The following is a 16,239-nucleotide window of genomic DNA, read 5'->3' as shown; positions in this document are numbered from 1 at the left end:
TGAGCTTGTTAGTTAACACTCTACACAAGTTTTAGCTCAAAGGATTTAGTGAATACTCTTTGATTCCCTACAATTTTTTTAGAGTTAAGCGGTAGCTTGTTAATAGCAGAATGTAAACAATTTAACTTCTTATATCTCAATTTAGTCTCCATGAAATAATGAAAATGACATCATCCAGAGAATTAAGACAGTATCAAAAGATATTCCAATTTGTTGAATAAATGACATCATTTAAGCTCTTAGGGTAATGTTCACAGTAATCATCTTTAAAAGGTTTGGGGACATACCCTACAGGGGTTTTGTCTTCTGAGTGATGCTGCTAATATTTGTGTTGTAGCAACTGACATTTGAATGACTCAAACATGTTGAACTTCAAAATGGTAATGATTTTGACATAAAACAGAAGTATTCATGGGAAAACCCTTATATAATGATTGGCAATAATCTGTTGGGAAATATCTTACAGAGAATACATATATACATATTCCTATGTATTCTTAAAAGACATTGATATAAATTCATCCATATAGAATCTTTTGAAATTCCTCTCTGCCCTAAATTCTCATTTGGTTTCTTACCTCTAGTTGAATTTTACCATGTATGGAGAAAATTCATTTGGCGATGCAAGATTCCTCAATATTTAAACCTATCATGTATGGTTACTCCATGTATAAGTTTGGTTCCAGTGAAGTGACTATTTAGATGTTTAAATCAGGATATAATTAAGAGAGCCTACTACTCATTTCAATAGCTTACTGGGTTCTCCAAGAAGGACGGAGGAATCGAACCTGGGTCAGCCATGTGCAAGGCAAACACCCTACCCACTGTGCTATCGCTCCAGTTCAACAAGCTACCGAGAAATCCCGCCCACAGGGCAGAGCCTGGCAAGCTACCTGTGGCATAACAGTAACAAGTCTCACAATGGAGACTTTACTGGTGCCCACTCGAGCAAATCAACAGTGCTCCTGTGCAGTGCAACTATTCATTTATAATCCCAGCTGCTAAAAGCAAGAAAAAGAGTAGGGAGAAGAGCGTGGTGGTTCTCATTAAATTTATGATACACAAATTGTCATGTTAATGAAGAAATCCAGCAACTGCAATAAGGGAGGGAAGGAAATACAGCCTAAACTAGACCTCCACTTTTACCTTAACTTCAGATTTATTGTCTGGCTGACCCTGAAAGCTAGTAGGAGTCTTTTCAGTTCTAATCAGGAATAGGGGAAGAAATTTGTAAGACTTCAGATGTGTGTTCCAACATATTTAAGAAGGCCAAATGCTGCACCCTCTAGAAAATGCCTGCACAGTTGAGCTATAAAAGTCTAAGCTATAAAGTCTAAGAATTGCTGCTTCCAAAGTTCCTAGCAAGCTTGGTTTTGTCCTTTGTCACCATAGTCGCTTCATATGGAGACTACAGAGTTCAACAGCGTAAGATGGAAGTGCAAATACCTTAGTGAGCTGAGTCTCAATTCCACCTTCTTTCTTGTATTGCTTTTCTTCCAGGCTGTATTAAAAGTTGCAATGAAAACACCCACTTCTAAGTTAGGTAAATCCAATTAGCAAAATAAAGGGGAAAGAACAGTTTGATCCCTAAGGCTGGAGCTTCCCTCTTTTGAGAACAAGATAGGGTTTTTTTTCCCACATGCCAGACAGCTAGGTTGTCAGTGTCTGACTGCTCTAAGATAAATACATAGACTGTTGGTAAGCACTGTTGCACTGTCACTCAGCACACATATTATTAGTACTCATTCTTTACTTCAGACCTTGTAGCCCTGAAACACTGTCATCCTGTTGTTCATCGATTTGCTCGAGTGGGCACCAGTAAAGTCTCCATTGCGAGACTTGTTGTTACTGTTTTTGGCATATCGAATACGCCACGGGGAGCTTGCCAGGCTCTGCTGTGTGGGCGGGATACTCTCGGTAGCTTGCCGGGCTCTCTGAGAGGGACAGACTGTGGGTAAATAGTCTCCTAATTGATTTCTGTTTGGGAGGCCACACCCAACACTCTTCAGGACTTGCTTGTGGCCCTGCATTTAGGGATCACCCTTAGTGAGGTTTGGGAAACCTATGGAGTGCTGGATCCAACCAGCATGGGCTGCATACAAGGCAATAACTCTATTATCTTACCCACTCTACCATCTCTCTGGAACCTTCTCACCCTGTTGCTTGTTTCCCCCACACTTCCTTTCGGCTTAAAGGCCATCTCCGTTCAGTCTGGCCACCTGTCCAGTATTTCTGCCCGATCTCTATCTCCAAGAAAGACCTGGCAAATCCAACAATAGTTATATTTATGCATTAAAGAAATTAGTCCTAAAAATGTGCTCTTTTAACAGATTTACCTGTATCCTATTACATTGTACTTGGTTTGTATATTTATTAACATAATTTCTGACACTGATCACAGAAAAACAACAAAATTTTAATCCACTTAATCCCAGCCATTAGAATGTTGGAAAATAAGTTATTAATTACAATCTTCTTTCAGTATTTCTTTTATATGTTCGAGTTCTCCTAAAGATACATTCATATAAATAAGATTTTAGTTGTCATGAAAATATTTAATCTTGAGGCAAGATTCATAATGCTATCAAAGTATATAGAAGCCAAGCTTAGGAAAACAAACAGTCTCAGAATATCTAGTAGACATCTCATCTCCAGATTAGACTAGAAGGACTTTCTCTGAATTACTGATAGGTTAAAGTAGCTTAAGGAAGGCAGTATAAAGGGGCTGGAGCGATAGCACAGTGGGTAGGGCATTTGCCTTGCACATATTTGGTCCCATATATGGTCCCTTGAGCACCACCAGGAGTAATTCCTGAGTACATAAGCCAGGAGTAACCCCTGAGCATCGCCGGTGTGACCCAAAAAGAAAAAAAACGAAGGCAGTGTAAATAAATTCTTGTTAAAGGGAGTAGTTAATGAATAATAGAAAGTATTAGCTTTATCGTGGTTAGATTAAGTGGTTAATGATTTTTTTAATTGTACACCTGATTTTAGTAAACGAGAAAAGTAATTTCAAAATACTGATGCTTGGGGCTGGAGCGATAACACAGCGGGTATGGCATTTGCCTTGCATGAGGCCACCCTGAGTTCTATTCCCAGCATCCCATATGGTCCCCTGCGCACCGCCAGGTTACTCCTGAAGAGTCAGGAGTAACCCCTGTGCATTGCTGGGTGTGACCTAAAAAGATAAAAAAAATACTGATGCTTTTAATTCAGTAATTTCTATGTAAAGTGACATGAACACATTAGTCTCAGTATGAGAAATTTGCCTCTTTTAACCCATATTTTGCAAATTTTCAGTTAGATTTTATTTCCTTGACATTATTATACATTTTGTTTTATTTAAAAATATTTGCATGATGTATTTCTTTTTAATTTAGTCAGCATGAAGTTCAAAGCTATTCAGGATTGGGTTTCAGGCATACAATGTTTCAACACAAGTATCATCACCAGTGTACAGTTCCTCCACCAATGCCAAAAAAAAAAAAAAAAACAAAACCAAAACAGGGTTTTTGCACCATGTTCACAGTACTGCTGCTGATAGGCGTTCATTCATGGAACTTAATACCTTTCAGCATCTCTCCTCCTCCAGGTTGAACACTTTCTCCACTAGGGTTGTAGTGTTTCCTTCCCTGTCCTATCCATTCACCCTCACCCCACCAACATCCCCCACCCCAAATGACCATGCTTCCTATTGAAGACTAGTTTGGTTTCACTGTAGCACTGTTGTTCTGTTGCTCATTAATTTGCTCGAGTGGGCACCAGTAACGTCTCCACTGTGAGACTTGTTACTGTTCTTGGCATATCGAATATGCCACGGGAGCTTGCCAGACTCTGCCATGCGTTCGGGATACTCTCGGTAGCTTTTCGGGCTCCCCGGGAGGAATGGAGGACTCAGTCATGTGCAAGGCAAACATCATACCCTCTGTGCTATCACTCCAGACATGTGTTAAATTCTCAAGGCACTATGTATTCCCTTGTAGGACTGTTCAGGTTAAAAGTAGATGTGCTTTTTCTAAGGAATAAAATACTTCCATTAATAGTGAAATGCTATTTGATCTTAATGTGTTGAACATATTTTTTTGCATGCATACTCTATGCAAAAATAAATGCATAATTCCATTTAGCAGAAGTTGCAGGATAATATTGATTGTAAAGAAAGAAAATGTATATAGTCGTATAATTTATTTTTGCTATTTTTAAAAATACTTTAGGAAGACAAAATTTGTTCAAAGAATTTTTAGACAAGAGGCAGTAATGGGTATAAACATAAACTTCGAAGCTAAATTTCTACTGGTATAATCATACTCAGATCATGATCATGAAGTTCTTGTGTGTCTCAATCCCCTCATATACAAAAAGAGATGATGTAGTGCCTGATAAAGTTAATATAAAATATAAAAGAGGTGTTGTGAAGAAGGCATGACTTTATATACAAGGTATAACAGTACCTGGCAATTATTAGTAGCATTGAATTGTCATAAGTACCCTACATTTTAAAAGTCTATGTTCTAAGGGGAAAGAAATTAATGATGGAAAAAAGATTTAAGAGCAGTTACTTTTAATAACTGAAATTCAGGTTCCCAGCCTTAGGTGTCAGTTTCTAACTTGGTTTAAAGAGGAAAAAAAAATGCCTCCCAAGACAATGCACATATTTCATTGTCTAATTATGTAAGAGAAATAAATCTTCAAGACCTGACGTTAAATGTAGTGATTACAAAGCTTTACCTCAAGGCGCATATGAAATCGATATCCGGGCCATGTATCATTATTTTAGACATAACTATCGGAGCAATGAATGATCACACCTAGAGTTTGTAGAACTGTAAAGATTTAGTTTATATTTGGGTAAAAAGACATATAGAAGAGGTTTTACAGATTAAACCTAACATACATAGAGTAGGATTAGAGAGTCTTTGCTATCCATTGCTATTGCTATCTGAAGACTCAGTTTTAGCTCCCTGTCATCTTTAATTTTTAAAGGATATTGACATTTACATCATCCACACATACATTACTTCAAGCCTTGGAGATATATTTATTAGCCTATTTCTTTGTCTCTAGGATTTTATCACTGAATAGGAAAGAAAATAAAAGGAACGATTGTCACCTCCCTGCACGCCCACTCTCCCCTCCCCCCACACCCCCCATTCCCCCCCCCCACACACAATTGCTATGATAGAGGCTTTCTTGGACTTACCTCTGAGTAGTGAGTAACCAGAACAAGAGATGCAAAGAAAATAGCAATTGCAGAAACAGATCTGGAGTTGTAAATGCACCCAGTTCCCAATATTGTATATTAGAAATCAACCACAAAGTGGAGATAAAAGCAGACATCATAGACAGAACCAATGGTTCTTGGGCAGTTCCCCACAATTTTCAAAGTGTCCAGCTCCTTCACTTACTGCAGCCTGAAGCCCTTGCGTACAAGGTCATTTCTGGCCTCTGTTCTTGGAGCTGACATTTCCCATGCACCCTGGGGCCATTCTTTCCTGAAAACCCTAGAGTGGTGCCATCTGGTACTGAGCTGGGGAGGCAGCTGGGTTTAGTGGAGTGTCTGTCTGCTTCTAGGAATTCAAGATTTCAATTATCGGCCTTGTATGCAGAAGTAAGGCATGCAGCTTAAATGATCTGGAACCTGGGTCTTTACACTTACCTGTAACTTCCCAAGGAGACTGGGAGTAACACTAACAATAGATCATGATCATTTATGGGGAAATGTCTTAATAGAAATGGAATAATATACAAGTATACATATATTCTCTTTTATTAGATATGTGAGGTGCTCAATAAATTATTTTAGCAATTGCAAGTGAAGTTAGCTTTAGGAAGCATTGGCATTAAATCTAAGCAGAAGAAGCAATTTTTATCTTTAATGATTAGGAAGAAGTCCTTGGAGAAACTAAGTGTTTATGGGTTAGGGACAACCAAGTGTTTGTTTTGTTTTGCTTTTGTTTTGCAAAACACATACCCTCTGTAATATCTTCTCCTTATTTTTGAATTGCAGTAGTTGTGATGTTAAGGGCAAAAAAAAAATCCACTAGCAAGCAGATTGGAGTATATGTCCCTAGATTTAGATACCTGAGGAAGAATCTGGGTTTTTGCACGTACTAGGTTTGTGACTAACCGGAGATGACTGTAACCTAATTCGGCCTCATTGTTCTATCCAGGAATTGGAGATATTTGGGGGAATTACTGCTTGGTACTGTAAAAGTTACGAATTGAATGCAGCAGCAGCCATTACCAAACACAAGGTGGCACCTACATCTTCAATACAAACTATGCACTGTTAAGAAGTTATCCATATTTTCTGTTTCTTTAATAGCAATGTATAATTTCCTTTAGATTAAATTTAGCAAACCTTTGTTAGACATCTAACACATTCAAGACATTTATATTAGAAAGGTTTTGTTTTTCTAAAGTTCCTGATCTTAAGACACAGGTTGGTAATATCAAAGAAACACAACCCAAGGCATTCTAATTAGCCCTACAATAAAATATGTTAGATATTTAATTTCTGAATAAAGACTATCAAGAGACTTAAGGGAGAAAATATTGTCATCTCATCCTTTCACTGTCAATGTCATCCCTATTGCTCATCGATTTGCTTGAGCAGGCACCAGTAACATCTCCATGTGAGACTTGTTATTACTATTTTTGGCATATCGAATATGCCACAGGGAGCTTGCCAGGCTCTGCCATGCACGCGAGATACTCTCAGTCTCTCTGAGAGGGGCGGAGGAATCGAATCCTGGTCAGCCGCGTGCAAGGCAAATGCCCTACCCACTGTGCTATCGCCCCCGCCCAAATCAAATACTGTAGGCAAATCTAAAACAGCCGCCACACAAAGAGATCAATAAAATAAAGTGCAAGATAGTAATAAACTGAGATTTAACATGAAACGTCCTGTGAATGGTTATAATTACTTAGCTAAAATTGGCTAAGTGGTCATTGCAGCTAAGGGAGTTCAGAACACTCCCACAGTGCTGTTCTGGCACATAAATTATCCTTTATCAGGATAATTTTAATAAAAATCAAAAATATGAAATATGGGTTTTCTGAATTGGGGGAGTAGAGAGCAAAATTAAGCAAGAATAGCAAAGCTAAGTATAAAAGGTCATAAATAGTGTAGAACATTTTTACTTCATTTTGTTATTAACAAGGCATTTTTTTGTTTCTTTGCTAAACCTGGTAGTTCCAGCCTTACTTAAGGCTCTGTGCTCGGAGATCACTCCTATTGGTGCTCCAGGGACCATAGGTGAGGCCAGGGATCAAACCCAGGTGGGCCTCCCGCAAGAAGAGCACCCTGTCTGCTGCAGGTCACTCCAGCGCCTGGAGGGGCACTCCTAGGGATGAAAGACGGAATCCATGCTGGGCTATAGTAAATCAGACTGAATGCATTCAGAAGGATGAGACCAAATGTGAAAAGAATAAGGAAAACTGAACATATTCTAGAGGATAGTGGTAGAAATGTGTGAGACATGTTTCTTAAATGATGCATATGGAGAATTTTAGGATTTGGTGCACAGCAATGTAAGAAGCCACTTATTCACTAATCAAATAGTCTTTCAGGTCCTTTAAAGCCTTTTTCCAAAGCCCAGAAACTTGTGTATGAATGAGGAAAGAAACTGGATTAGCCTGATCCTAAGGCCTCTATTAGTTTCCCCAGCCACATTCTCCTTTCTGATTTGTCTCTATTCATATTATATATTTTGTTTGAGAAATTCAGTGTGGTTTTCTAGACTGAATAATGCCAGAGTATTTCTAACCTATTTTTTTCCTTTAATAACACTATATGTGTTAGTGTGTTTCTATCATCCTGATTTTTTGAGGCTTGTCTGGATATACTGCGATTGAAATGGAGTTATTTTATAAACAATAAAACCCCATGTTGGCTATCATTATTGCTAATGTTTCAAGTAAATATATCTATCAGCGGCAAGGCAGAAAATAATAAAGTGGGTTACAAAAGATTTCAAACTATAAGAGGTGGAAAATTCTCTCATCACTAGGCATTGACCTAAGACAACCTCCTTGATGGCCAGAGGTTTTAATAAAATGATTTTGGTTTGTTACTATTGCTGCCAATTGCAATTTTAATATATATTGTTTAAAAATTTACTTTCCAATAATTTGGTAATATTAGTTGCCAGTTTCTCAATATTTTTGGTTTAGGGGTCACACCCAGTGGTAACCTAGGGAAACTCTTGAATCAATAGAAACTCTTGACTCAGTGCTCAGAGATCATTTCTGGCAGCACTTGGGAGATCATGCAGTACCAACAATGAAACTTGGGGCCCCTGCATTCAAAGTATTTACTCCATTCCTTGGAGCTATCTTCCCGGTCTCCAGTATTTCATTTTTTAATATTTTATTTATTTATTTATTTATTTATTTATTGTTTGGAGCCATGCCCAGCAGTGCTCAGGGTACACTCCTGGCTCTGTCCTCAGGGATCACTCCTGTTGAGCTCAGGGGAATCAAACCAAAGTCAGCCACAAGCAAGGCAAGCACGTTAGCTGCTGTACTATCTCCCTGGCCGTTCAAAAAATAGGGCGTTTGCCAAGTATGCTGCTGACCAGGGTTTGATTCCTCTGCTCCAGTCAGAGAGCCCGAGAGTATCCTGCCTGCACAGCAGGGCCTGGCAAGCTACCTTTGGTGTATTTGATATGACAAAAGCAGTAACAATAAGTCTCACAATGGAGACATTACTGGTGCCCGCTCTAGCAAATTGATGAGCAATGGGATGACAGTGATACAATGATACAGAATATAAAAACTGCTTATTTTCAAGTTTATATACTAGTGACATGCCTACCATTAAATACTCTGAGACCTTGTGTCATTACTTATATCAAAACCAAGGAAATTAAGTTTTAACATTTTGATCCCTAGTATTCTTCAAAAGTGGAGTTTTGTGTAAAGGATCCTATATCAAATTCTACAGATTTCTCCCTGCAAACTTGGACTCTCCATTCTGCTTAAGATTGACATTCTTAAGCTCTCTTCTTAACAGCTATATTTTGATAACCTATAGACATCTCAATTTTCATGTTTCCAAAATAAGAACTTAAGAATCTTTGTACTTAATCTTCTCCCAGTCTTCTCCATCCCAGTAAAGGATGCCAGAGCCCTAACAGATTAAGTACTATAACCTGGACGTTCAGCCTTATTATATATTCAGTCAATAGATCTTATCTTTTCAAGTCTCCAAAATCATATGCAGAACCCACGAATTCCCTCTATGTCACATAGCACCCTAGTGAAAGCTAACATTCGTTCTTGTGGACAACTGCTCATATCTACTATTCTGTCAGCTCTGTGTGCTGGTAGTTGTCTGTTGTGTTTGCAACTATAACTGTTCACACTCAGAGAAGTGTCTAGCACATGCAAGGGATGTAATAAACATTTTTTGAAGAACCTTCCCACTTTTCACACTCCTCTTTTTCATCCATCGCATTCCATCCTCTGTGCAACAACTAACAGCTAAAATGAACTTTGTAGCCTGTAGTTCACATAATCTTACATACTCCCTAAAATGTCTCATTTAAATTGCTATTTAATGTAGTGATAGCACAGTGGGTAGGGCATTTGCCTTGCACGTGGCCGACCAGGGTTCGATTCCTCCGTCCTCTTGGAGAGCGCAGCAAGCTACCGAGAATATCTCGCCCACATGGCAGAGCCTGGCAAGCTACCCTTAGCGTATTTGATATGCCAAAAGCAGTAACAACAAGTCTCACAATGGAGACATTACTGGTGCCTGCTCAAGCAAATTGATGAACAAAGGGAGAACAGTGTATCTAATGAAGACTTTTCTTTTTTAATGTGCATGAGAGTTTTCAATATTACATTGCAAATGTAATTTTTTTGAAGCACATTTCTTTTGTTGGCCCTAGCTGCTCTAACAGCTAACATTTATTTCTTTAAATATAACTCTATTATTTGTTCTTACAAGTTCCTTAATATATGGTAAGAAGACTCAACCTTTTCTTTCTGAAAACAGTTTTTCTAATCCTTATGTAATTTTATTCCTCTAATAGTGCATAACATTTTTCTTGACTACTGAAAAGAATTCCTGATATCTGATTACATAGAGCTTTCAAAATTCCTTCTAAAGTTTTATTTTAAATGTGATCAAAAGATGTCTATAATCTTACTACATATAAATAAATTCTCTACATAAACCCAAATTAGCACATATAACTGGTGAACTTCTTACTTTAAAAAGAAAGTTCTGTAGCTGAGCACTTCAAAAGATATCTTCCAGGCCAAGTAAATTAGAAGTAAACATTGTAATTTAACGTATTATAGTGTCTGGAAGTAAAATACAGCATAGGCAACCAATGCATAAAATTACTGTTTTTTTCCCAATACAGCTATTTTGGTCAAATCATTATTTCCAAAAACAACATGATGTAAAAGATAAAGTAAGAGATAAAGGGTGAAGAAATGCTTTAAAATCAAAGAATTACCGGAACACCACTGGGTACAGTCGGGGGGGGGGGGGGGCTCCGGCTGTGGCCTGTGAGCACTGCCTGGGAAGGCTCTGGTGGACTCAGTCTCTATAGAGGCGAGCAGCAAATTGTGTCATCAGGCCCAAGCACTGGGTGTGGCCCAGCCTCCCTAGACACTGTTTTAAAAACGAGAGAGAAAGGAGTCAGGGAAAAGCCATCAAAAGGAAAAGGAAAAATCATGTGATTACTATTTTGAAAATAAATGGAAGTTTTGAAACGTGCTCTAATAAAGTTGAAGACAATTAAACACATGGATAAAAAATGCTGTAACTGGGAAGCCTGACAGCTTCAAGAATGCTAATGACAGAAAGAACTAAGATGAAGATTAGTAAAGGAAATTATTTTCATCCGTAGATTAATTCATTTTATGTTTATATATGCATACAGATTCTGAAGTCATTATGAACTATATTATTAGTGGAAATGTAGAAATGAGGGACTGGAGAGAGAGTACAGGAGGTAAGGCTCTTGCCTTGCATGCATGCATCTGACTCTGGTCTGAACCCCAGTGTGGTCTCCGAGAACTGCCAGTGTCCACTCCTGAAAAGAGTCAGGAATGGAATAGCCTCTAAGCACCACAGGATGTGTCTCACACACACACTTAAAAAGGGAATGTGAAAATGAATAAAATTAAGTCTCTACTTAAAGTTTTTTTATTTCACAAAGATAGAAATGACTATAAATAGTCTAAAACAGTTAACCATAGAACAGCAGTTAACCACAGCATATAATAATAATTTCCTAAGAAGAAGTACAAGAGAATTAAAAGTGAAGAAACTAGTTTCAGAAAATATGGTCAAGTAAGGTATTATGAAATAAATTATATTTGATGATATCATTATCAGTAGTTCATTTCTAAGTTCACATGGGTGGTAGTGAATTCGAAGAATATACACTGGATCTTTCTAGGTGCTTTGAAAACAACAAGAGCAGAGATTAAGTACAACAAGTACAGAGATTAAGGATCTTGCCTTGGAAGTGGGAGACCCAGGTTTGATGCCAGCACCTCATATGGCTCCCTGAGAACCATAAGGAGTGATCCCTGATCCCAGAGACAGGAGTAAGCCCTGAAGTAAACACTGAGCACAGACAGGTGTGGACAAAAGTGAAACAACAACAACAGCAAAAAAAAAAAAAAAAAAAAAAAAAAAAACGAGAAAACTATACAACCCATTGTATTTTCTCCACTATCTAAAATTCTGAGTGTAGTGTCCTGCACCACACACACACACACACACACACACACACACACACACACACACACACATTCACACACAGAGAAAGATTCTAACACAGTGGGAATAAAATTATTTCATTCCATGTTCATATCTACATTAGTCATTGTCACTGTCATCCCATTGCTCACCGATTTGCTTGAGCGGACATCAGTAACATCTCCATTGTGAGACTGGTTGTTACTGTCTTTGGCATATAGAATACACCAGGTATATAGAGCTTGCCAGGCTCTGCCGTGAGGGCGAGATACTCTTGGTAGCTTGCCAGGCTCTCCGAGAGGGCCGGAGGAATCGAACTTGGGTCGGCCACGTGCAAGGCAAACACCCTACCACTGTGCTATTGCTCCAGCCCATCTACATTAGTGGTTGAACAAATTCTAATGTATTCCCCCCAAATTCAGTGGTGAATACTACAGGGAAGACTTACTAATATTTAATTCTAATGTGTGAGTTCACAAAATAAAGTGCAGGTGCTGAGATGACTATGGTGCGTGCTGCTACATTCAGTGGCCCTGATCCACCTCCCATGCTCTCCAGGCCTCCCCAGCAGAGAGAATGAGACACAGGGGGGGGGGGCATCGGGGGAAGGGGCCCCCCTCATAGCCTGATTGTGGAAATGGCCCATTTAGTGCAGAGCTGCTACCATATTCACAGAACATCTGAAGGTGGGTTGAGGTAAGGACATAGGTGTGACTGGTCATTTACATAGCTAAAACATCTGGACGTTTACATGGATCATTTACATAAATAAAGCATAGGAAATTCTCCTTTGGGAGATTAAAGCAAGGAGACACTCTATTTCCCAGGGGCATCTACATTGCTTTTATCTTTCCCTCTCATTGTTATAAGTTATCAATACCTGCAGTTGTTTGGATAAACACAGTAAGAGGCAAAAATCCCAACACTTAGTTCTCTGGGCTCTGAGAGCAAGCAAGATTTTTACCGTAAATCCCAGACTAAGCCCTCAGACCAGGCCAGCTTGTCCTTCGCCATGGGGTTCCTGTTTCTTAAATCATAATAGCTTACATCAAGACCATGCATTTATACCTCCCACTTCAATACCGGGGTAGCTTTGCCACTTGCCCCAAGTCCATTCCAGACCCACTGCCATGGGACCTCCCTTTTGGCGTGTTAAAAACTATAGCAACTGAAGCCTGAGTCAAGTAATTACGACCAAGTAATTATGCCCAGGCAGGGGTAGATATATTTCAGAGTCAGTCAACCCCCAAATATTAGGAGCATAGAATTAATGGTCTTTCTGTGTTTAACCAAAGAATATTGATCTATAGTGAAATATAAAAAGGCTATAGGGAAAGAGAAAAGCAGGTACAAATACACAGCACTTCAAATACAAATCTCTACAAATACAAAGTCCAGAATTACCAGAAAGTTTTGGCTTATAAGCAATCAAGACTGACTTGGGGAACTGAGACAATGAGAGGTAAAATACAAAGGAAGGTTAAAGATAGACTTAACTAAATTAGGGATGCTAACAAGAGTGTGATAAGCTTCTCTGAGAGGAGGAAAGGGGGCGATTCACTGATGAAGCCGAAAACTCTTAGGGTTAATATCCAACACAAAGGAAAGGTTAAAAATAAACTAACTAAATTAAGGATGCTAACTAGGGTACATCACGCTTCTCTGGGAGGAAGAAAAAGGGCAATTCACCAGTGAAGCCTAAAGCACTAATGGTTAATATCCAACACTAATGTACCTAAAAATTAGGATTTTTAATTCTAATGGAATGTAATACTTCATTCTAATGTATCACCTCCAAATTCAGGGGTGAGCAGTACAGGAAAAATTTATGTAAGTTTTAGGTTGCATATGTTGGTAATGTTTTATCTTTCTGCAGACATCATCAAACTCACTTCTCAGAGGCTCAAGCATTTAGAAATTAATCACCCAAGCGTCAAGGAGATAACTTAAAGTCCTGGAGCTTGAGGTCGCAAATTCCAAGCCACCACTTCCGGACATGGTCCTGATTGTTCTTGAAAATTTCCACCAAAGTGTCAGCTGAGACAAGTATCCCAGGAAGAGTTAGGCAGTCACCTGCCCCCACAAATAAGATAGTCATATAATATTTGGATGATGCAAAGGTACCATTTACAAAATACAAACAATCAAAGACCTAAAATACAAACTAAAGAAATCAAAGAGGAAAGAAGGGGATCATCAAATCAAATTTAAACTTGAAATATTTTACATTAAAATTATTGAGGAAAAACATTTTGTGAATTTATGAGCACCATATTTTAAGATCAAATTTATTCATGCTAAGTGATATATAGTTTGATTAAAAATTTCTAAATAGAACCTAGTGGTTTTGCCAATCGTTAATCCTATAAATTAGTGTGGTTGTATTTTATTTTCCTAAAACTCTATTACCATTTTGGAAAGAAATAGTGGAACACTAATTATGACTTGTGAACTGCAATTTCTGGGTTCAAATCAACCATTGCCACTGACTAGAGGAAACTAAACATAATCACCTGCAAAAAAAAGTTAATAATAGCAACATGTCTTACATTGTAATAGAAAGAGAAGCAAACAACTTTAATTAAAATATATAAAGTAAAATTTGACATAAAATATTACATGAAATATATGCCAAATTGAAACAAAAATACCAAATTGGATATAATGAGAGATTTTCAGTTTTGCACTATGAAGTATTGATTCGTTGGTTATGGCTGATAGTTGCTATTATTGAGTTCCTGAAGGAAGAAGTGGTGAGGGAAAATGATCAGATTTGTGGAATGATCAAATAAAGAGAAATGTAAGGGTTTATTTTTGTATGATTGACTGGTTTATGGTTTGAGAGCCAGGCTCAGCTAGCATTAAGGGGCTACTCTCAGCATTCATTTACGAAATGCTCGTGGTGATGCTCAGGGAAACCATGCAAGTTTGGGAATCAAACCCTTGCCTCCGCATGGAAAGCATACACTCAGCGCACTGAAGCCCTGGAGAGTTTGATGTACTTTGAATATTTTTTTTGGCTCTTTGGGTCACACCAGCGATGCACAGGGGTCACTCCTGTCTTTGCACTCAGGAATTACCCCTGGCAGTGCTCAGGGGACCCTATGGGATGCTGGGAGTCGAGCCCAGGTCGGCAAAAGCCCTACCCGCTGTGCTATTGCTCCAACCCCTATACTTTGAACAATTTGAGGGAGAAATATCTACATGCAAAACAGGAAGACAATGTCAAATTAATTTTGCTTAGGTGGGGAATGTAAAACAACACCATAATAAACCAACAATAGACACAAATACAGAAAAAAGATTGGTGAGTGATTGAGGTGAAAGAGTGTGAGGGTGGGCAAAATGGATGCAGGGAATCAGAAGGTACAGATTTTCAAGTATAAGTTAAATAAATCATGGAAAAATAATATAGAGCATGTTAACTATAAATAATAATTAATCCAAAATATATATTTAAAAGTTGCTAAGAAAGTAGATTTTCAATTTTGTAATGCAAGAAAATTGTAGCTATGTGGGAACCGATGAAAACTAAGCTAAGGGTTGGTTGTTTAATAATATGTGCAATTAGATAATCATTATAGTGTACAAATAAAACCAATTTTATGTGTCAATTATATATCAATAAAATAGAGTTAATACCAATAGAATTGTGGTGGTCAGGGTCTGGGCTGTGGTGTGAATGTTATATGAAAAGATGTAAGAAGCTGAAATAAGAGCCAGATTCTGCAAAGCCCTGAAATTCCTTGGTGTGGTATTTGAATTTTATTCAAGCAGAATGGCAACCAGGACTGCCGTATGCTAGTGAATTGATCTAAAATATTTTCAAGTGCCCAGTGATATACCAAAAACAGTAACAACAAGTCTCACAATGGAGACGTTACTGGTGCCCGCTCGAGCAAATGAATAAACAACGGGATGACAGTGCTAAAGTGCCCAGTGGAAAATGGATGAGAAAATGGATGGAGTGTGGGAGAGGTGAAAGCAGAACATCAGTTAGGAATTAACCCAAGAGCAAAGGTGAAGGACACATGAGCTCATCATAGTCTGCAAACAGTGAGCAAACTGCAAATGTATTTTAAAGGCAGAAGCAATAGTATCTATGAATGATTGCAACTCTGAAACAAAAGGTGTAATGAGAGAAGGGGGGAAAAATCCTCATTTGTAACTGATTCCGTGCATATAATAAACTGAGCATCTGTATCCTTTATTCTCAGTTGCCTATTTTGGCATCATCGGTGGTCAGTCTGTATTTCCTTGAACTCACGGATGTCTTCAAACCGGTGCATTCCGGATTTAGCTGCTATGACCGGAGTCTCAGCATGCCGTACATCGAACCTACCCAGGAGGCAATTCCCTTTCTTATGTTGCTCAGCTTGGCTTTCGCTGGACCCGCAATTACGGTAAGAATTGTCCATAAATTGTGTTTACCAGTCCCTCCAAACCAAGAATGACCATATTTGTGTAAATAATATGAAAAAACCCACAAAATGTGAAGTCTTGGCCTAGAA

At 38.4% G+C, this 16,239-nt stretch overlaps 1 protein-coding gene across 1 annotated transcript in view; it reads left to right on the top strand.

Annotated features, from left to right (window-relative positions):
- PLPPR4 (phospholipid phosphatase related 4) overlaps nt 1-16,239 on the top strand; it is a 51,313-nt gene that overhangs the window by 13,873 nt on the left and 21,201 nt on the right. Inside the window, exon 2 of the mRNA XM_004614647.2 lies at nt 15,946-16,131. Coding sequence (XP_004614704.1) covers nt 15,946-16,131 — 186 coding nt within the window. The remainder of the gene's footprint in view (nt 1-15,945; nt 16,132-16,239) is intronic.

The sequence above is a fragment of the Sorex araneus genome, chromosome 8 (genome assembly GCF_027595985.1).
Source record: "Sorex araneus isolate mSorAra2 chromosome 8, mSorAra2.pri, whole genome shotgun sequence".
NCBI classification, from domain to species: domain Eukaryota; kingdom Metazoa; phylum Chordata; class Mammalia; order Eulipotyphla; family Soricidae; genus Sorex; species Sorex araneus.
Note: the sequence above shows the minus strand (reverse complement) of the source record. Positions and strands in the feature narration are given on the sequence as shown.